The following is a 22,275-nucleotide window of genomic DNA, read 5'->3' as shown; positions in this document are numbered from 1 at the left end:
TAGAATGCAATATTGTTAGCCTTCAAAAAATGAAACTGAGAAAATATTTAGAAAGGCCATTCTCATATAACAGAGCAGCTTTCCTAGAGTATGAATTCCAGGCTGCTGAAACTCCTCCACCGTTGGGGGAGGAGGGAAGATATTATTCCTTAGGAAGAAAGCTTTGAACAGAGGTATTATTACCAACGAGTGTGGTTGACTTTTATCCTGGATGAACTGTTAGGATTGAGGGCGATTTCTCCATATGAATTTCTGAATAATAAATCTCTTAATTTTTAGCAAATCGTATTCTCTGTCTGATGCAAATAGGGCCATATCCTCTATTTGTCCTTTGCACAAGCATCTCCCAGAGAACTTTTCCTATCTCCCAGTGACAAGTCCACAGGGGAAGCCCTTAGGAAGCAATGGATGAATGGAGAAGTTTTCCTGGTGGTCCTCATTGTATGGACATACCTACCATAAAGTATACTAATTCTGCAGTACTGAAATCTGACTTCACTCTTCATATGGATATCATCTTAATTATCAAAAGAGAAGATTCACAATTCTAGCTTCTCCTAAATGGAGAGCATGCTAATTATAAGTAGCTGAGTTATAATTTGATTTTCCTCATTCAAGTGCCAGTCCCAGAGATGGAGCCAGTGGCTGACATCAGATTAAAGGGGCTTTGCTGAGTTTCAATGTATCCACCCATCTGCTTTTGAAATCTTGTTAATCATCAGCTCAGCAAGTACTTACTGAACACTATTACTGCTTAACTAACTATTACATTAGCTACTGTTGCTTCTAAAAATTGTTTTTAGGAGTTAAAACTCAAAAGGAGCAGATAAAACCCATGTATTCAATGATTTGGGAGGGGAAAGGGTACGTATATATGTATGTATGTATGTATGTGTATGTATATATATTCATTTCAAAACTGTTCCTCTTACTACTTACTCCCTGCATTCTCATATTCAAAAAGGCTTTCCTCCATGGTAACAGAGCGGGGTACAGGGCAGTGGGTGCTGCAGCGACTTCCATAAAACTCTGAGTGTCCCAGAGCCCATGTGAAAGTCATCTGGGGAAAAAGGTTGTGAATACTGAACCGAGGAGTTCATATTGCGATGAGTCCCTGCTTACAAATTTTATAATGAATGAAACCATAAACAATTTAACATAGTTAACTTTTTGCAAGATTGTTTCTGATAGAGGCATGTTAATTTGGCAAGTGACCAAACTGTAGTCTCTTCCGGATGCTCAGCTCCATTTCACCCTCTGGAACTAATGTCCTCCTCTTACCCATGCACATGGTCTGGTCCTGAGAAGCCTTGAAGCCGTTGTGGCAGATGCACTGGTAACTTCCTTGCAAATCAACACACAGGCCATGACTGCAAACATTAGGAATTTCTAAACATTCGTTGCGATCTAAAACAAAAAAAGACACGTTACCCATATCTGATTTTTATTAAGATTCTTTCATTTTTTTCACAGGCCTGTTTCTATAACCTGCTATTAATTATTACAGATAGGCTGCAAATGAACCATGACAACAGCTGAATCAAAATAAAGACTTTAAAGTGTCCAAGTCTCTTTCTTTTAAAAATCATGCAATTTTTATATGTTGATTGGTATCCCAAGGATACTATTTTATTTTCGGTCCAACACTAGGAAAACCTACTGAAGAGATCTCTTTTCTGAACAAAATAATCTAATATATATGGTGAAATAGGTTGACTATTCTATGAAGAGATTTACTAAGAATTCTTTTCTAAATTGTCCTTGAAAGTAATTTTTGATAGAAAAGCATAGACCGCTTTTCAGTGTAGGAAATCTAAAGAATGTTGTGCTCAGTGCCAAAGAATGAAATCAGCCTCCTTCTTACCAACACAGGCTCCGTTGGGTGAGAGTTTGAAACCCGCAGCACATTCGCAGCGGTAACTGCCGGGGCTGTTGATGCAGTCTGCGTTTCGCTGGCAGAGATTATCGCCGTTGCTGCACTCATCAATGTCTGAAAGAGCAATGATTTCACTTTTACAATTTCATTATTGCATTAGTATTACATTCACTTACTCATTTGGTGATTGACTTCTAAATACTGAGAAAGAAACTGTAAAAAATCAGAAAGCTATCTAAAACTATCCATGTCCACCAAAATTGTTTGAATAAAGGTCACACATCATTCAGGTTACCTTCACAGACCAGGAGTAAGTCATTGTAACTGAATCCTGTAGGGCATTCACAGCGGAAACTGCCAATCTGGTTGATGCACACGCCATTTGCACAAATGCCTGGGATCTCTTTACATTCATCAATGTCTGAAATTGAACATATTTGATCACATATATGTGGTTCTGCTTAATGTATTTACAACGCAACCTTGAGCAATGCTATGTGCACACTGGGATGAGAACACAATGTCACAAAAATCAGTTTTATACTGGTTTGAATGATTTTGTGCTTTGTGAAAGCACATAGGCCATAAAATACATTATTTCATTTAGACAATAATGGAAAAATTTAAGAAGCTGATTAATTATATCAAGTGCTCTTAGTGTCAATGTGGCAAATGAACTTCCCGGGGAATCACACCTCCTCTTCAAGTTACATGTCAGGCTCTCCTAACTGCTACTGATAAACGCATCTGATAAAGAAAGTTATGTTTTCTTCATTTTATGTACTTTTTTTATATATGCATTGATGACGAAGGCTTAAAATTACTTTTATAATCTTTGAGGAAGAAAAGTAGTGAGCAATAGAAAGTAAATTTAGCCTGGCTGGCTCAGTGGGTTGAGTGCCAGACTATGAACCTAAAGGTTCAGGGCACATGCCTGGGTTGCAGGTTCGATCCCCAGTTGGGGGTGTGCCAGAGGCAAACTGATCGATGTTTCTCTCACACATCGATGTTTCTCTCCCTTTCTCCTTTCCTTCCCCTCTCTCTAAAAAAATAAATAAAGTCTTAAAAAAAGAAACTGTATTTAGGAGGGACTTATATAATTAACAATCTTGCAAATTCATAAGTAGATTAGAAGAAAAGGATACAGCAAAAATACCCCAAACACTTAAACATGTATGTATGAAAATAGCAGCTAAAGGTTAAAATCAGAGGGGTTACTTAGAGTCATGTAATACAATATGCACAAAGAGGAAAACTATAGTTTTAGCTTGAAATGTATGAAATCTTGAGATAGTCACGTAACTGTCATAACAATCACAAGACTATGCTGTTAGAGTATCATCATTATTAACACTGGTTAGTGTCTGTAAACATGTTTTCTCTTTTTTGTCTAACTATATTAGATCAGATTCAGATTATTACATTTTATGGGACTTCGAACTTTAAAAACACTGAATAAATTTTTACATAATGCTACACATATGTATTAAAATAAGCATAATCTGGAAGAAACTCACCAACAGCTTTTCCTGTGTGAATGTCAAAGGTGAATCCAGGAATATTTCCACATATGGTTTTAAAGTCAGCTTTAAAATACAAACAAACCAAATTCACTCTTAAAATCCTCAAACTCCTTCAAAATGAAATTTTACACAGAACTGCCTTCACTGTCAAATATATTTTATATTATTCACAGACAGATATTTTAATTTCAATTATGTTTATTTGGTAACAATATCTGCTCCTAGATTCAAAGAAAATAGGTCTAAGCATTCTCTATCATCATTATTATTATTGTTATTGTTATTATTAACTTTTTACTTCTGATATTAGAAGATAAATAAATCATTACAAGACTCAAAATATCTACTCTGGGCACACAAATCATTTTTTGATAAACAGGGTTTTAAAAATGATCCAATTTATACAGATTTAAAAACCAGATTAGAGTACAAATATAAAAAAGGATTACAAATTGTACATGGGCATAGGCATAATAAATAGTTTTGTAGTAGTGAGATAGGTTATAATGAAAATGAGTGAGACATAGACTTTGTGTTTTTTAAAAACATAAATATCTATTTGTTAAAATGTGAAACTTAAAGCATTGAAAACAATGCATCATGGAATAAAATAGAGACTGGAAGAATTACTCCTACGCATAGTTCACAAAACTAACAGAAATTGAAACAAATTCTAAGTATTTTTCAGGTCCATAATTTATCGATTTTTTTTCCTTCAGTTTATTGGGTTGACCCTGGTTAACAAAGTCATACAGATTTCATGGGCACGATTCTACTACATCCTCTGTACACTGTATTGTGTGTTCAGCATCCCAAGACAAGTCTCCATCCATCACATTTATCCCCTCAATACCCTTCCCTACCTCCCTACACCCTCCTTACTCCCCACAATCACTGCACACAAATTCTAATATTTAAGAAGCAGATTGCTGTTGATGCCCACTGCCGGGTAAAACTCTTAGAAAGAGTATTAGGTAAAACCTATGCAACATACCCTACTCAAGTGCTACCAGAGGAGGGTCTTTGTGTATTTCATCCACCAATATCCGACATGTATTCAGAACATATTGAGAGGCACGTAACAGATGCTCAGTTTAATGGTTTCTAATTGCCTAGCAATGTGTGCACTGTAATTTATATACATCATCTCATTTAATCACCTTTATAACCATAGAACTTAGTCATTATTTATTATTCTTATTTTATATATGAGATGAAATTAGTGTTTGAATCCCAAAGAGGGCCACTTGGATACGAGGAATCAATTTCAGAAAGGATTAGTAATGTACATAAAGTTAGACAGTAAGTGGCAGAGTCAATTTGAATACAGACCTGTCTCTCGAACCTAAGCCTTTTACTTCTTCTTACAAAAAGTAAGTAGTATTTCATTCCTCAAACCAGTGATTTTCCATTTCTAAATGATGGAGTTTTTAAATTAGAGAACTGTAAAAATGTTTCTATGGGATTTTTTGAAACAAACTATGGCAAGATAGGGTTAAGAAAATCAATTTGCCTACTGAATTTGAGCCCCCAAGAGAGATCCTATGTGTCACTTTTCATTGTCTCTCATTAATTTCATTTCATCATCACATTACATAAAACATTGTAATACATATAATCTGAATAATACTTGACATTAAATATACAATCATTGTTTCTTATTGGTCCTACTGGATCAACTCTCAGTATCTAAAATTATTAAAAATGGCCGCTTTCCAAAAACTTGAGTAGTCAGTAATTTTAAGATAATTTTTTTTTTTGCTCGTGTCTCAGTTTTTCTTTCAAAAGAACCTGTGCTTGTAAAAAATATTTTACCACGTAAGATCAGTTCTATTTTACTGCCTAAAAATTTCAGATAAGTTTGAGGGGGGAAAAAATGCTAAAGACTACTTTGACAAAAAGATTCATTTATGTAAAGTTTGTTCATCAAATCCATTTTTTGCATATTTTCCAAAATTGAACTAAAATGCAATAGTTACTGAGCTTAATGGGCTTAAAATTATAAGTTTTTTCATCAAAATATTACACCTTCCAGGTCTAGTCCAAAGACACAAAGTAGTTAGTCAATAAATATTTGTTCAATGAATAAATGAAGAATTAACCAGCATCGTATAAGATAATGTATTTACATAGACCAGTGCCATAAATTTTACCTCTTTAGCAATGAGGTTTATCTTCAATATCTAGACTCCTACTCAACACACATATCAGAAATTAGTATTTGAATCCCAAAGAGGGCCACTTGGGTTTCAGAACTGAGCATGTCTGTTTTTAATACACATTTGCTTTTACTATACCGTCACCTATATGTGTGCGTCACTGCCTCGGCTTTCAGCAGAAGTATGATGTGTGTGCTTACCTGTTCCTGGGGTTGGGCATGGTTCACAAGGTTTGTTCCAGGCTTTGCCCACATTGTACGTACAGCAGCACATCCTCTTTGTCACATTAAAAGGCAACTCATTCTCACAAGTGGTTCCATTATAGCTTCGGTAGCAAAAGCTTTTTCTCATGTCTATGTGTAGAAAAACAAATAAGCCAACCAATCATATCATCAGGTAGCTATGAAGCCTACACACAAGGAGATACCAAACTTTCTCCATTAACACAGCTCTAAAAAATGTCTCAGTCATTTAGAGGTATCTTAAAATAATTCTTTAGGTAAAACACAAATCACTTTTAGGTTATCATCTCTCCTGTTTCTAAATAAGGGATTTAATTTATAATTTTCTTGGGAAATAAAGTTAATAGATATTTGTTTCTATATTTAAAATAATTTATTTATTTTAAAAAGTACTACATATTAAATTTCAAATGTCCCCATTTGTAAAATATTGTTCATTTTATTTATTTAACTTTATTTTTATTGTTGACGCTGTTGCAGATGTCCCCATTTTCCCCTCCTCTGCCCGCCTCCACCCAGCCCCCTCTCCCCCATCCCTCAGGCCATCACCACTCTGCTGTCTGTGTCTATGGGTTATGCATATATGTTCTTTGGTTCATCTCTTCACCTTAGAATGTCCACTTTATATAAATGAAAAATTAAAATTGTTTAAGAACATGTAATTGTAATGTCTGATGAAATTTTCTACCTCAGATTTGTGTCTTTTTTAAAATATAAATTTCCTTTTTTAACACTAAAATATAGCTGACGTACAATATTATATTAGTTTCAGGTGTACCACAGTGATTCTACTTTCTAATGCAATCACCACTATGTGTTTAGTAATCATCTGCCACCATACAAAGTTATTACAATACTGACTATATTCCCTGTGCTGTACATTATAGTCCCATGACTTATTTATTTTATAACTGCATTAAGAGGCAACAAAAGTTCAAAAACATGATACTGAGCCAGAGGTTTGTGAGACTTTAAAATACTTACTCATAAAGATTGAATTTCTACATTTTATGCAATAGTTCTGAGACATAAGCATCTCACATGGGAAATCAACAACTATGACCTAATTAATCTCAGAGACTTTACATACCCATGCAGTTGTGGCCTCCGTTGACCTGCATGTATTCAGGTGGGCAAATGCAGGTGTAATTTCCCAGAGTGTTGTAGCAGGTCCCAGGCCCACACACACCAGGATGTGCAAAACACTCATCAATATCTAGGTCAGGCAAGAATAGCCATTAGTTAAGATATTTCCCCATGAGTTTTAAACTACTGAACAGAGTATAACTCCCAGAATCCATTATTTCCATTAAATTTAGAACTTAAAGCAATTACACTGATAATACTCCAAAATATGCACTGACATGACATGAGGTGTGGCTTTCCTTAAAAGAAAATAATCCAGTATTAAAAAATATAAATGATCAGAAGAAATTATTCCAAAGTGGCAAAAAATAATTTAAATGACACCTACACTTTTAAATTGAAATTTCGTTATTATTCAAATGGAATTGCTTTAAAGCTGCTTTCCTCTTATGCCAGTTACACTAAATTTTAGTCCCAACTTTAAACTGAGTCTGGTTAGGAGAGGCTTTATGTTCACAGTTCCTTTTAAATTAGTACTCATTAAGAGATTCTAGACGCAGTGCAACTGCAGATTGTTCTCCTTATCAAATCATATTTCTTCCACAAGCATTGACCTAACATGTTCCGGAAGAAAGGTTATAATGGAAATGTTTACAGGTTTAATGTTCATCTTTAGAAGCCTTCCTTGATTCCATAAACAAATACTGAGATTTACTGTAAGCTAGGACTTGCAGCTATGGCGATGAATAAGCTATGGACCTACTCCCTGTGTAGTGGGGAGTCGGGCCCCTCAAAGGATGACTATAGTGTCAAGTGATAAGTCGGGGGGTGGAAGCAAGAAAGGTGTCTGCATCATCTCTGCATTTCTTCTTAGTGGTCCAACATGTAGCCCAACATTTAAAAATTACTGAACAACATTAACTTAATAGTCTCATTCAAGTTTACTTATTTTCCCTATGAAAACTACAACCCTAATCGATTTTTGAATGAATAACTTACTTGATAGTGAATGTTTTCACACCACTCTGGCTTCTCCCATTTATATTTAATTAATCCATGTACTCAAAGAAAATCAAGAGTAAATTATAGCAAATAGGCAGTGAATTAATTTGTCTGGCAGTATTGGAAAGAAAAAAAGCTATGAACCAGTCTCAACAGATCTTTTCATAGAATGTGAGGATGGAACCGCTTCCCTAGGCCGGATCAGTAATTTTGTTTTGGACAGCGCTGATTGTTTTTTGGGTATAAATTCACCTCACCTTCACAGATGCGGGTTTCTTCGCTGAGGTAGTAGCCTTGTGGACATTCACACTGGAAGCTCCCGAAAGTGTTGATGCAGTTTCCTCCCTGGCAGAGACCTGGTAGCTCCTGGCACTCATCAATGTCTGCACAAGGGGAGACAGCTCACTTACAACAAAGACTATGGTGAAAGACTCGAGTTCCTGTTAGAGCTTTCAAACGCGTGACTTCATGTGTCCATGTGAATGCACACTCAGACGGCAGGTTTATTCTGACCATGGAGAGTCCTGCTTTGTTGGTACTTTGCTACAATCTTAGAGGAGTTTTAAAGCAAGCTGGGGATGATTAAAGTTGGGGAATATCAGTAAAGAGAGTTTCTTTGTGGACCAATCAGATGTTAGATCACTGCAATGGGTCATATTTTCCTGACTTACAAGTGGTTTTTTAGCACCCCGATGATTGACTGTTCATCTATAATCTTGCAAAATAATCTTGTTGGGATTGTTCCACACTAACATTTTTTTTTACTAGCTTTTCTCTAAAGTTAATGCTTTACTGTGATTAAATCTGGGAGAAAATCGAAGCTTCACCCACCTTCTAAGATGATTGTGATGGGGTTAGGTCTGAAGCCTTCACCTCCAGGACACAAGGTGTAATATTCGGCTACAAAACAAAGAAAAAGAAGAGATTTGTCAATGCTCAGACAATGAACAAGCATTCAGCAACTGCCAGGCTCAAAACACACATACATTTTCCTTAGCATCCATTTAAGTACATTTAAATGTATATTACATTTTCCATGAAATAAGATCATTATTTCATAAGTTATATAGACAGGACACTGAAAACCATTTGTTTTAAATTAAAGAAAACACTCCTTTGCAGACAATTTATATCGCAATTTTTTTTGGCTAGTAAATAAAAACTCAGGGACTCGACAATTTCCAAGTTTCATCTATGTCCTTATCAGAACACATGTTTCAGCTTAAGGCATAATATGCATGACTTCAGGAGTACAACACAGCTATGAAGCTGAACTAAAACAACCTCTGAAAAGAGCCAGGGATGGCCTAATTTATCCGTGACACCAAGGAGAATTGACATTATCACCATTTATATTGGATTGTGGTTAAAAATTGGGTTTTTTTATTTTTATCGTATTATGAAAAACAATAAGAAGAATTCAAATTCATTTTATATAAAACACCCTTGGTTGGTTTCAGCATAATCATTGAAAGTAGTCCAAATGTAAAATTTTGGCCCTCACTATTTCTCCTGTCTCCAGTGCAAGAAAAAAAATTCCAACTAGTCTTCGGCTACCAGAGTGTGTTCCCTTCCTCTTCTTCAGCTCCATACTCACTGCTATTGACAGGTGGGCACGTCTCGCAGGGGTTCCCCCAGGCCTTCCCCAGGGAGCAGCAGCAGGAGGAGCGACTGACGCCCACCCCAATTTCGGTGTTGCAGGACAGACTCCCGTCTCCTCGGGGACCAAACTTTAGGTAGCAGTTGCCCACGCGGTTGTCTGCAGAGAAAACACAGGAGCTTAAAATTGCCCTTGCCATAGCAAGAATTCCTTTCTTAGAGGATGATCACTCAAATGATGAAATTCAAGTTCTTGTACGTTAATATGAAAGGTTTGTTTCCTCCTCAGTACAAAACAGTCTCTTGCATAGTGAAACAACTTTACTTGAAATTTTAGTGAGAACTGAATCCTAACTCAAATTTTTATTCCATATTTTCTTGGTTTTGAAGATACACACACACACACACACACACACACACATACATACACGCACACGCACACACCCCTGCAATGGTCCTATGAATGCAATTAACTGTGTTGTCAGCTGTGATGCATGAACTACATGTAACACATCCATTTCGTAAAAACGGATTCCACATTTCAAGCACATCTCTAATAGCTTCTAGCTTATCATTACTTCTTGTTCTTCTTCTTGTTCTTGAATCATTAAAACACATACCTGAAGACATTTTTGAAAACTCTGACAGCTCATAATTTTGTTCATGAGAGGGCAGCTATTTTCTTTGCTTCACAAATGGAACCTATTTTCACTTTTAGATTATCAACACCAACTAGAATAATCAATGAGTTTCTTTCATTTCTACATCCCATATTTCCTTCCAATAACCCTTGTCTAAACATCTGGATTCACCGTTTGTCTACCTAAAAACCATAGCAATTAAATTTTGAATATGGGAGAAAAAAGAACCTGGGATGACTCAGGTTCTCGTCAAATACAGCATGTTACATTTCTTATTGACTAACAGACAAGAATCCTATATTTCCTTTGCCTATAGAAATATATGGTTCACTTATTCTTTGCTTCTGGAATGTGAAAAATTTCATCTAGCATACTGGCCTCTGAAGAGCCACGTATACCCTGGCATTTTGCTTAAATGATGTGTTTCACCATTCTCTTTAGAATCCAGACTAGAGTGCTGGTCTCTGTTGCATTAATTTTCTGACATATCTAACAACTGTAAAATATTTTCCACTATCAATGTTCTTCTGCCATTATGCCAGAAATGAAAACTTCTGACATATGTTCATTCAACTATGTTCAATAAATGCTCAAAGAATATTCAAAATACAGTGTCTCCAGTCTTCTTTTACACCTTTTTGAAAGGTGATGTACTCTCTTGCACAAAACAACAAGAAAATTGAAAAAATGATGCAACAGTGAGATTTTATTTCACTACTGTGTCATCCTTCTAGGTGATGCCATCATTTTCCACCTCATAATTGTATTCTTTGTTTTGAGCATCATTGGACATAACTAATGAGCAATGATGAAATCAAGTGGTTCAAAACAAAAGAAAAATAAGATCACTAACATCTCATCATGTTATTTTAGATCTATAAAAGGGTACTTGGGAGACAGAGTGAGTCTTTGTTCTTTGAAAAACCTCGAAGGAAGAATAAAGCCATTAACTATCAATCCACATAAACAGAAATGCTCTCAAAAGAAACTGAAACAAGAAATTGATTATGTGTTGACAGTTAATCTGAGCACTGTGGTTCATTCTTTGCAGGGCTGTCCTGGCTTCTGCTACTACCAATAGAACAGAGGGACCCTTGAGGTCCATAGGACCAACACTTCCCATTACCCAGTCTAATTTTTGTCTGCCTATTAGATATTAAGCGATGTTTATATACTTGTTTTGATATTTTTTTACCCCTCATAGTTTTGGGCATTTGTTTATGTTTGTTCACTTTTGGAGTACTCCTTTTTCTTAGTTACCTTTTCATAACTTTGGGTTGCTCCAAGGAAGCTTTTAAGAAATTGAGTCACCGAGGCTCCAGTGACTCACTTTCTGGGAGTGAAGCAGGCATCAGAAAAATTTTAAGGTTTCACATGGGGTTTTACTGTGCAGCTGGGGTTGAGCACCACTTTGTGAACTGGGCTACTGCTCCTCCTCTGACTCCTTTCCTCGTACTCCTCCCGCTCGCTCCACTACCTCAGCCTCCTGGCTGTGTCTCCAACCCCACCACTCTGCTGCTATAGGCCTTTTGCACTGGCTGCCTTTTGCCTTGAAGACAAGTCATTTCCTCTCAGAGGTACAGGTGGCATGTTCCCTCTTTTAAGACTCTTGACTCTCCCACCCTCCAAATAACATAGCACTTATCCTACAACTACCTCCAGTGTCAGAATTTCTTCTCATTTTCAGTCTCCCTGCCACAAAAGCAACGAAGTTGCTTAGTGTATTCCCTCTGTAGCCCCTAGGAAAGAAGGCACTCGATATTCACTGAACAAATAATTCTGAATGAAAAAGTCAGAACTTGGAGCAGCCATAAACCAAACTCAATATAGTCTCTAAAATTTGAAAACAATATAAAAATTGTGTGTAAGTTACAGTGGCAAACATTCCCTCCACAGACTGCAAGGTCTGGAAAACTGACACTGAAGGTAGTGGTTGATTTATACTAAAGCAAGAATTTTCTCCCTTTCTTTCTTTTTCTTTCTTTTTTTTTTTGGTATTCTGTCAAGAAATTCCCCAAACGGTTCACTCCTCTAGGTAAATGTTCACTGAGGTGCAGAAACAGGGCAGATGGCAAAAACTGGACAATTATTTTCTAAAGATCACAGATGTCAGCAATGTTGAAGACAGATTCTGAACCTTTATTACTGCCTTTTTGGCATCCCCCACCCCAATCCCCCAACTTGCTTTACTGCAATGGTTTGGCTCAAGAAATCCAGGGCTCTAAGTCCTCTCCTCTTATCACTTCATTTATTATACTCCTACATGATCCCGCCCACAGGAGAGATGAACGTATACTCCATTAGTTTTACCACTTTGGGCTGTCCCGGCCAATGCACTGGACCGGCGGCCCAGCAATTTAGGGTTGTGCCTCAGCTCTGCCATTTGCAAACTCTGAGATTTTGAAGAAAGTACTGAAACTCTTGAAGCCCTGGTTCCCAAGCCTGTGAGAGGAGGAAGTTGGAGTGGATGTCTTGAAAATTGGTTTCCAAATATGACTTGGCAGATAAACATGATAAAAATGACCATATAATTTGGTAATCTAGTTTCTTAAGGGAAAGGACTGTTTTGTTTGCAAATTAATTGTAGCAAATACTCACCACAGTTCATTACCAAGAGACTTTGAATATTTAGCTCTAAATAATTCTATTTGCTGTTTCAGATAGCTTCTACTTACCAACACAACCCACACCGGTGGGGTTCAGCTGGAAATCAGGTGGGCAGTTACATTCGTAACGACCGGGTGTGTTGACACATAGGCCATTTACACAGTTTATGGGATCTGCACATTCATCAATATCTAGGAAAAACATTTAAAATGCGCATGTTAAGATCTTTACTTTCTCTGTGCATATTGCTGTTTCAAAATATTTGGTGGATTTTTTGTAACTTAGTAGATCATTCTGAAGGCCTCAGCACAAGAAAATAAAGATTAAATCCTTGTATCTACCTAAAACAGTTTCTATAGATCAATCACACAGTAATTATGATAGTGTCATTTAATATCCTTAATAGGTGAATAAAAATTAAACGTTGGAATTCTGAAGAAGGAAAAAATTATGTCACTATTCGCTTACCCGAAATTATATATATGCATGGATATATAGATGGATGGATATACATACAAAATATATAATGAAATACTCTCCTAGTTTATTGGTAGATATTTAGTATTAGGTTGTTTATATAAGAATGGATTAATTCCATTGAAAATAAATGTATCAGAATGTAATTCTCTGTTTCAAAAAATAATGTATAACCCAAGGCACAATTTAACTGAGCAGAAATCTGAGGAATTTTTAAACCTAGCACAAAATATTCACTTCAGCTAAGAAGAGCACAGTTAAGCCCTTAACTGGCCATACCTGTACAGTTCCCGCCTGTTCTGTCCAATTCATAACCGTCATCACAGATACAATGAAACATTCCGGGTAAATTATTACACGTTCCAAAGACACAAATATTTTGGAAGGAGCATTCATCAATATCTGAAAATTTTAAAAAACAGTCATCTCTGGTTTACAAGGACATTTTAAATATTTTGATTTAATGTATAGTATTATTTAAATGTTTTATTTCCTCAGATAGTCTTATGCAGTAAAAACTTTTTCTTCCCTCTGACTAGGTAAATGGCAAGCAACTAATGTTCATCTAGAAACAAATATAAAAGAAATTATTTTAACTGTCTTGGGTTATAATACAATTAAACAAAAAAGAATTCCCCAAAGGCACAAAAAATACAAAAATTAAATATGAACATGTAAAAGGAATGAGTAGAAATTAAAGATAAAAACAAATTCAAAGATTCTATTAATTTAGTGCAAAAAGATGTTTGCTAAACATCTACAACATACAAAATATATAACATAATATTTTAAATATTAAAGATATTATTAACATTTTTTAAGTTTAACTTTTTAAAGCTTTTTTATTCTATAATCTGATCTGTTATAAAGTTAGTTTAAAAAGGGAAATAATTTTTTCCTAAGAGCATGAAATAAGATCATTCATTACCCCGCATTCTTACAAATTTCATTAAAATGGCTTTCCTGGGGTCAGAAATTCAGTTTATGAAACTCTTCCATGAGTCTTTGGCTCAAAGTCAATAAATAAGAAATCACTCTTCATTCATATGAAAATGAAGACCTGCATGCGCGTGCGTGTATGTTGTGTACACAGCTGCAGAAATTATCTATATTTCTCCTCATAGGAAGAGGGTGAACATTCCATACACAAATTACTTCATATTTGGAGAATGCAGACCAGGCATGTCATTTTCGGCTAGACCATGTAAATCATCCTAAAGTGCTGTCTTAAGTCTAAAAAAGTCTCCGGTCAATGAAAATATGATAATTAAGATTAAAATAATGAGTTTCAACTATCTTATGTTTAAGGTATGATTCAAATTGTGTTTTAAATTTCAGCTGATATATAAAGGTGCCTCTTTTTGTGTTGGGGCAATAAACAAAATTATTCTCTTTACATAAATGAATAAAAACTTATTAAGCTAGTTTATCACTGAACTGAATATGCAATTGTGCTATCAGCCCTCTCAGTATGCAATTTACTTTAAAATTACCATTTAAATAATGTTATAATTGTGTAAACATTTTAAAGAGAATACTGTCTTGCATTCTCTTAAAGAATACTTAGGCATCAACTTGGGGAAGGTCTGGGAGAAGTTTTGGAAGGTCCTATGCCACAGATAAAGGAAGAGAATTATGAAGAGGAAATTCTGTGCTATGTATAAAAAATTAATGATGAAATTTTATGTTGGCAGAAGTGTCTGGCTACTGCTTACTTGTTCCTTTTCCCACTGACTCTTGTCAAACTGACACGGGTAATAAATCATGTAATTCCATAACCATACTGACTCACATTTTCTACTAACTAGCTTCAGTGTTTAGAAGAAACCAGGACTAGGAGAAAAATGAAGCTCACTCTACAGCTGTCTTGTGTAAAGTGGATTAGATTCTGCCCAATTTAGCAGGTCAGTGTAGAAGAATGAATGCTTTCAGTTTCTAATATCATCTTCCATAAGGCTTACATTTCATTCTCTAATCTGAGTCTCTCAAAATTGGTGGATATTTATGAAAAATTCCACTTACTTTCTTCAGTGCCACTTTTGTCAGTGGGTCAGACTGCTCTGAGCCAACCTGGGTTGTATGACTTGGTCTTGTCGGGTTGCTGCTGAAGTGTGAGTATGCGCGTGCGCGAGCGCTTGCATGCACACACACTGGTATTTACTATCCCTGTTAGTTTGATTAGACAGTAGTGTAGGGAGAGTCTGTGATCTGGTTTCATTTTATAATCTTGGCCTAGATGTTAGCCCGAGTTATTTTTTTAAACGTTTTCTATGAATCACTGATTTTGTTAAAGCCTTATGGTTTACATGAATTGTTTTCAATCTTTTTCCTTTCTTCATTTACATTCTGATGTGTTCCTTATGAAAACAATGATGACCCAAATGATATGTAATAAGAACTGAGTCTCTAATTTAAAAGAAAGTCCAAATTCTTTTTCTTGGAAAGATATGATACGAGTCACAAAGCCCCATTTCTAGGAAAGGAGGATGATGTCATAACTTAGAGGAAGGAGACATTACTACTAGGCAAAAGGGCAGTCCCTGAAGAGGACTTCCAGTCCCAGACACACAGACAGCAGACTGAAACATGATGGTAAGTGCCAAAAATGGGCTACTTAAATTCTGATAAACACATTAAATAGCAGTGTTTGGGGTAGGTAGTATATCATATTTTAAAAGCTGAATAGTTTTTCCACATGTCATTCATTTAGTGATAAAAAAAGAAATGGTTAAAAAAGAAAAGAATGAGCCAAACTTCCAACTATTGGCTCGTGGCCAGGAAAACTTCATAAGAGATGAAAGCTGCCTTCCTCATTATTCATTCGGCAAAATAATCCATGCTTAAACGAATGACTTTTTTATGTGCAGCATGTGCTGTGTATTCTGCTTCCAGGTGGAGCCTGTTCCAGCCCTTTTTGTGGTTTCATTTGCTGCAGTTGATCCAACTTGGAAATGAGTTGGAATCCTGGTGACCCACCTTGGCAAGATCTGCTGTCTGAGGCTGGCGTGAAGCCCATCTCGCACTCACAGCGATATGCGCCCGGGACGTTGAGGCACTGTCCGTTCTCACAGAGATTTATGTTTTCTGCACACTCATCAACATCTGGGGGATAAGCAAATTACATCTCTATTAAGTTCCAAATTTCATGACACATTTTCTTCCTTGCTCTACAACTAAATCTCACTGGCCTGAGAGAGTGTTCATTAATATGAAGCAACAATTAATCATATTCACCTATATGAGGGCATACAACCTGATAGTAGAGCTATCTAACCTACACCCTAACATTAAATTCTAACGTGATTAACAGGAGGAATGCAAGGGTCTCTCACATTTGTCTTAGTCCTCTATAATGCCAATTTGTTGCATCAGTATTATACCAACATCATTTAGGAATGACTAAGATCATTGATACTTATCTTTAAATGGTGTTAATTCATTTGAAAGCATTATAAAGTTAGAAGAAATACCTCATTGTCTCACTAGTTTAAGTATTTTCAAGCGAATTAGGTACACTCTCTGGGAATTAGGAAAGATTTTTTTTTTTCATGTCGTTACAGTCCTATCAAAATATTCCTGTCTTAATTTTGCACATGGATATTATTCATAGACCTTAAAGATAATTTATTAGTTCCATCTAATGGAGAAAAGGGGGGAGGACAGAAAACAATGTTTACTGAGGGTCAGTATCTGCCAGGCGGCATGCTAGTTGCTTGACGTGCACGTTTTCACTTTGATCACCAATCCTGTGAGATTTAGAAGAGGAAGAACCAAAGCCAGGAGTGGCCAACGGAGCTGCAGGAGTCACAGTGAGCAAATCTGCGGCCGAGCCAGGATCTACGTACAGCTGTACCTGACACCAAAGCCGTACCCTTCCCCTCACACCATGGTGCAGAGAAATGCTAAGAGAAATGGGAAGAGCCAAGGTTTAAAAATACTAATGCTTTAAAATTGAATGCTTTCTTAAAGAAGGATTTGAAAATGATGAGTCTGTGTGCGTGTTTGATGTCAATAATTAGTAAAAAACAAAAATAGAGTCTGCTTTTAATGATGCGTTTAAGGTGTATACCGAAATTCAACTGAGGAACATACAAAAGCATCTTACAAACAAAAGCATCATACTTTATGTCCAGAGATGATCCAGTCTTAAAAATGAATGAGATGTTTTATCCCAAGGAATGTGGAATGAATAGCAGCTAAGTAGCAGCTAACATTTACTGAGCTCTTATGATGTGTTTTCTAAGCCCTTTATGTGTTTTATTTCATTTGGTCTTTTCAAAACCATGTGAAGCTGAAATTTTGATAAACACATTAAATAGCAGTGATTGGGTAGGTCATATATCGTATCTGAGGAAGCTGAATAGTTTTTCCACATGTCATTAATTTAGTGATAAAAAATAACAAAAATAAATGGTATTATTACTATTCCTACACCCATATTAAAATGGGGAAACTAAGCCCACACAAGTTAAGTAATTTACTTAAGGCTATACAGTATATTGTGTGAGTAACAGAGCTTGTATCTTTGGCCAATGTGTGAATAAATAAACAAGAGAAAATGATAGGCATTAGCAGTAAAGAATAGTAATAAATGTTGTTTTAAAACTTCCACCAATATTTTAGAAAATTTTTCAGGTTTTTGTGTTTCATGTAAGAGAAAGATGCACAGTGGCCTGTAAGTTTTTAAACAGAGGTAGGGATTTCAGCCTCCTTTAATTCATTTTCTTCAAATAGAAAAAGCATATACAGTAGTCCAGAAAGTCATGCCAGAACACACCTCAGGACTCCACCCACCTGAGCAGGTAAAGCCATCTCCAGTGAACCCTTCAGAGCAGGCACATCGGTAGGAGCCTGGGGTATTCACACACTGAGCGTTGATGCTACACTGGTGGGTTCCATTAGAACATTCATCCAGATCTGCATGCCAAGAAAACATTGCAGTAAAGTTCAGAAACAAAAATGGAACGTTTAAACACTCAAAAAGGTTTTCAGTTGTTTCAATTTAAATGTAAACTAGCCAAATGGAATGTGTTTTAGTTGATCTCTAAAGTCACAGTTCTAATTCTCTAAGATGTCAGACCCATTACCCTAAGTGCTCATGCCACAAACAGGGGCCAAGAGTATAAATTCAAGCACTTTTTTAAGGTACCTAATCAACTAGCTTTCAATGACTAAAAGAAAACCAGGGCTATATTCACTTCTGACTTCTATACAGGGTGGACTTTTGTCATTGGTTTCATTATAAAAAAAAAGAGGGGGGCGGGGGTCAATTTCTACGATATTACTGAATGTCAGAGCAGAAAAATTTAGCATAGATTTTTCAGGTTTGTTTTTACAGATGAGGAAACGGATATGTGATTCTCGAGCTCGTGAAGCCCATTTTCTAGTGGAAAAGACAGATGTTAAACACAGAAAATTAAGTTAAATACTGTTATATGTACCAGGAATAAACATTACAAAGTGCTTATGAGAGAAGAAAAAAGGCCTCTGATTTGGAATACAAGGACAAGGAAAACTCTAGTAAGGAAGTCATTTGTAGTTAACTTCAACATAAATGATGAATAAAAGTCTGACGAGCAGAAGTAGGGAAGGGTATTCCTTGCAGAGGGAACAGCATGTACAAAGACACTGGGTAGATAAAGAACCTCATGTGACAAATTAAAGGAGGTCGGAGTGACAAAGCACAATGCAGGGGAAGAAGGTGATGGAAAATTAAACTGGAGCTTACAAACCATGGAAGGAAGCTGATTTTATCCTAAATTCAATGGATTAAAATGACAATTGTGAAGACATCAGGTCCATGGTTTAAAAGATTTACCTGGCTGCTCTATGAAGGACAGATTAGTAGGAGCACCAGAGAGGACACTGAAAATGGCTGAGACCAGAGCAGGGGAAAGGAGCTTGAAAGGAAGGGATTGAATGGATGATATTTTGGAGTAGAGATGCCTGGACACAGCTGAATCTTTGGTAATGGAGGAAGGCTATTGTGCAATAGCTGGTCAGAATGAGAGATGGACAAGCAGCACAAAAAAGGGAGGTTAAAAGAGAGAAAAACAGTAGTCAAATGGGACGAGAAAAATGGGAATGAGGATATGGCTGAAAAGTTGTGAGATTAATGACAGAGATGGCTGCACGAGAAGGGGGTAAAACCAGTGGACGGGACTAAAAGCCATCGTAGAACATTCCTCAGCCAAGTGATTTGGAAACTGTGAACATTTAAATTCTATAGTCAGCTCATAAACATTTGACAAATATCAAACAATTAAATGGATGAAAAAGTGCATTCAAATTAATATGCTATTGGCAAAAGATTTTAAAGCTAGTCTTTAATGCTTACTGCAGGCTTACAAGATTTTAATGGGCAATCATGGGGAGGTCAGTTTAACTTGCTTAATCTTCTACTTTTAATTGACCTGTGTAAATCTTACCATTTGGAAAATGCTTTATTATTAAGGCATGTAAAACACTGAGCATAGTGAGCAGCACTGTGCATGACACCGAGGGTAAAATCCAGTCTTCTGCCTCACAGCTATAAAGACTTATTAAACTTTGGCTCAAGAACTATAAAACTTAGAATATGGCAGCTGCCTGCCCATTCTCCTTTCTTTGAATCAGATCTCTTGCAATCCAACAAAACATTTACATTTCTCTGGAAGAAGAATTCTAATTTCTATTAAGAAGCTGGTCATTGACCTCTTACTCCAGACTTAGGTTATCTGAAAAAAAACAACAACCCTTTTCATTCCCTTCCTTTATTTCACTGAGTTTTAAATCTCAATGATCACTCTACGAAAAGATTGGGAAAATATATTAGTCATTTTCATCATGCAGCTGTTTAGATTTCTGGCTGCACATCAAATAATTTTTACTGAACAACACACTAAAAAGCAGATGCCAAGGCATACTGTTGTAATTTGATCATTTATACCAATGTTAAAGGAAACTCTTAGATAGGAACTATCTTGCAACTAAAGATAGCCTTTGGTTTTCAAGAGATTATATGAAAGAGAAGCGCACACGCCTATTCAAGTATGTGGGTTGACAACTATGTAAAGAAGAGCCTCTAAGAATTTCATGTCTTAGCTAAGGTTATTTATGTTTCAAACTCACCAATACATTTGATGCCATTTCCAATCCAGCCTTCTCTGCAGCTACATTTGAAGCTTCCTGGGACATTTAGACATGAGGCATGCATGTCGCAGTTGTGGGCTCCAATTTCACACTCGTCCACATCTGAGAAACCGTAGTTAATATGAAGAAGATAAAATAAAAGCTAATTAATTCTGCCTCCCAGTATATTTCTGTGCAGATAAAATTTTAAAGTATGGAAATATCTAAAACTACACGAAGAAAACATTAACCTTTTTATTTTTAATTTTTGTAGAGCCCACCAAGATTTAAAATGTCATGATCTACATCAAGCAAGCCTTTCCCTAGAAGAAATTGCCAGCCCTTTTCCAGAGGAAGTGAGATGTTCTTGAACTCTGACAGTCAGGTGTGTCAGCCCCTACCCACCCCAAAGTTCTTCTCCCATCCCGGACCCAGACAAAACGCCACATGGAAGGCATCAGATTATAGATGGCAAGAGAAATCTTATTTCAGAAAAGAAACTGCCTTTCTCTCCTATTAATCTTCATGAAGATAAGAACAAGCCTGACTTTTTAAAGTGATACTATATTCTCCATTTAAAATTATATGATCATATGGCATTTTAAAAATAAATACAACATTTTACAAGGTTTTGAAAACTATCATTTTAATGGGTATGTTTCTATTTATTTGACAACATATAAAAACATCCACTGGAAATGTATACAACATACACACATATACATATGTGTGTATAAATTATGTGGTTCCCCAAAGCTTTCTAGAACTTTATAAAATAGAAATAGTTTGTTCTATCCAACTCAGTGATTACATATTATAGGTCCTGAAATCAATCTCTCTCTCTCTCTCTCTCTCTCTCTTTCTCTCTCTCTCTCTCTCTCTATATCTCACACACACACACACACACACACACAAAGACACAACTACTGGCTTCTCATCAACACTCTTAGTGGTAAACATGCAGAGTACACCTCCCATTACTTGCCCTTTCTTAAAACTACAACTTAAGGGCCAGGCTTCTGTCTAAGCCATCCTCCACCTGCCTTGAGAAAAATATCATACAAGGGCCTTAAGTTGAGCAATGAGGAAGGCCTGGTCCAAAGCAATGAGCTTGGGACTTCCTAGCTCTCCACGCCAGTCCTTTATGCAAAAGGCTAAATCTACCTTGTAGAGAACGAGAACAAGAGATAATGGGGTGAGCAAAGAAAGAAAGTAAAGAGAGAAAAAAGAGAGAGACACTTTGGACAGGGAGAAGAGAAGACAAAAGCAAATGAAAGAGAAGAGAGAAGAGAGGAAAAGATAGGGGAAAGAAAGGAAGGAAAGTGTCTAAATAGAATCTAGATAAATTTTTGTTGGTTTAAAAGGACTTCAAAAAACAAAAAACAAGACACAGCTGGGATCCCTTTACGTCTTTTCGAGCTCCTTATGTCTCCTGTTTGGGCAGCAGTCTCCCTAAGAAAGTGAACGCTGCTGCAAGAGCCACTAGAAACACTTCAGAACCTTGGGGCCCAGACTCCACGCCCACTCTCCACTCCATGTCTGGACCCACAGCCAACTCCATGGTGGGCAGTGGCTGCGATGGTGTGCTACCATCAAGGTGAGCCAACCACATCACACATCACACATGCTCCGTGTCAGTTACTGATCATGCACACAGTCATAGCCTGGTGTGCGTAACAGCCTAATAGATGCCAGTGAACAGATGATGTTAAAGGTTTACCTCGGAAGTATAAGAAGACAAAACACAGAGGATACAAGCTTGAGACCTACCTGTGCATCCTGTGGTTCCCTTCTTCACTGAATAACCCAGCTGACAGTGGCAAATGAAGGATCCCTTGGTGTTCTCACATTCCCCAAACATGCAGATGTTTGAATTTAAGTCACACTCATTCACATCTAGAAAATTTATTTTCAATACCTTGGTTATTACCTGTTCATCTTAGTGGTTCAAAA

The 22,275-nt window shown here is 36.5% G+C and overlaps 1 protein-coding gene across 1 annotated transcript in view; it reads right to left on the bottom strand.

The window, feature by feature from the left end:
* The window catches only part of FBN2 (fibrillin 2), a 249,570-nt gene that overhangs the window by 39,613 nt on the left and 187,682 nt on the right, over positions 1-22,275 (bottom strand). The window contains exons 31-45 of the mRNA XM_054589866.1: positions 22,093-22,218; positions 20,323-20,445; positions 18,007-18,129; positions 16,189-16,314; positions 13,492-13,614; positions 12,804-12,926; positions 9,486-9,647; positions 8,720-8,788; positions 8,146-8,271; positions 6,891-7,016; positions 5,759-5,911; positions 3,394-3,462; positions 2,172-2,297; positions 1,865-1,990; positions 1,282-1,407 (exon numbers count right to left, since the gene is read on the bottom strand). Of these exons, the coding sequence (XP_054445841.1) occupies positions 1,282-1,407; positions 1,865-1,990; positions 2,172-2,297; positions 3,394-3,462; positions 5,759-5,911; positions 6,891-7,016; positions 8,146-8,271; positions 8,720-8,788; positions 9,486-9,647; positions 12,804-12,926; positions 13,492-13,614; positions 16,189-16,314; positions 18,007-18,129; positions 20,323-20,445; positions 22,093-22,218 (1,827 nt within the window). The remainder of the gene's footprint in view (positions 1-1,281; positions 1,408-1,864; positions 1,991-2,171; positions 2,298-3,393; positions 3,463-5,758; positions 5,912-6,890; positions 7,017-8,145; positions 8,272-8,719; positions 8,789-9,485; positions 9,648-12,803; positions 12,927-13,491; positions 13,615-16,188; positions 16,315-18,006; positions 18,130-20,322; positions 20,446-22,092; positions 22,219-22,275) is intronic.

The sequence above is a fragment of the Pteronotus mesoamericanus genome, unplaced genomic scaffold (genome assembly GCF_021234165.1).
Source record: "Pteronotus mesoamericanus isolate MK-2021 breed Mesoamerican mustached bat unplaced genomic scaffold, CSHL_Meso_final scaffold_167, whole genome shotgun sequence".
NCBI classification, from domain to species: domain Eukaryota; kingdom Metazoa; phylum Chordata; class Mammalia; order Chiroptera; family Mormoopidae; genus Pteronotus; species Pteronotus mesoamericanus.
Note: the sequence above shows the minus strand (reverse complement) of the source record. Positions and strands in the feature narration are given on the sequence as shown.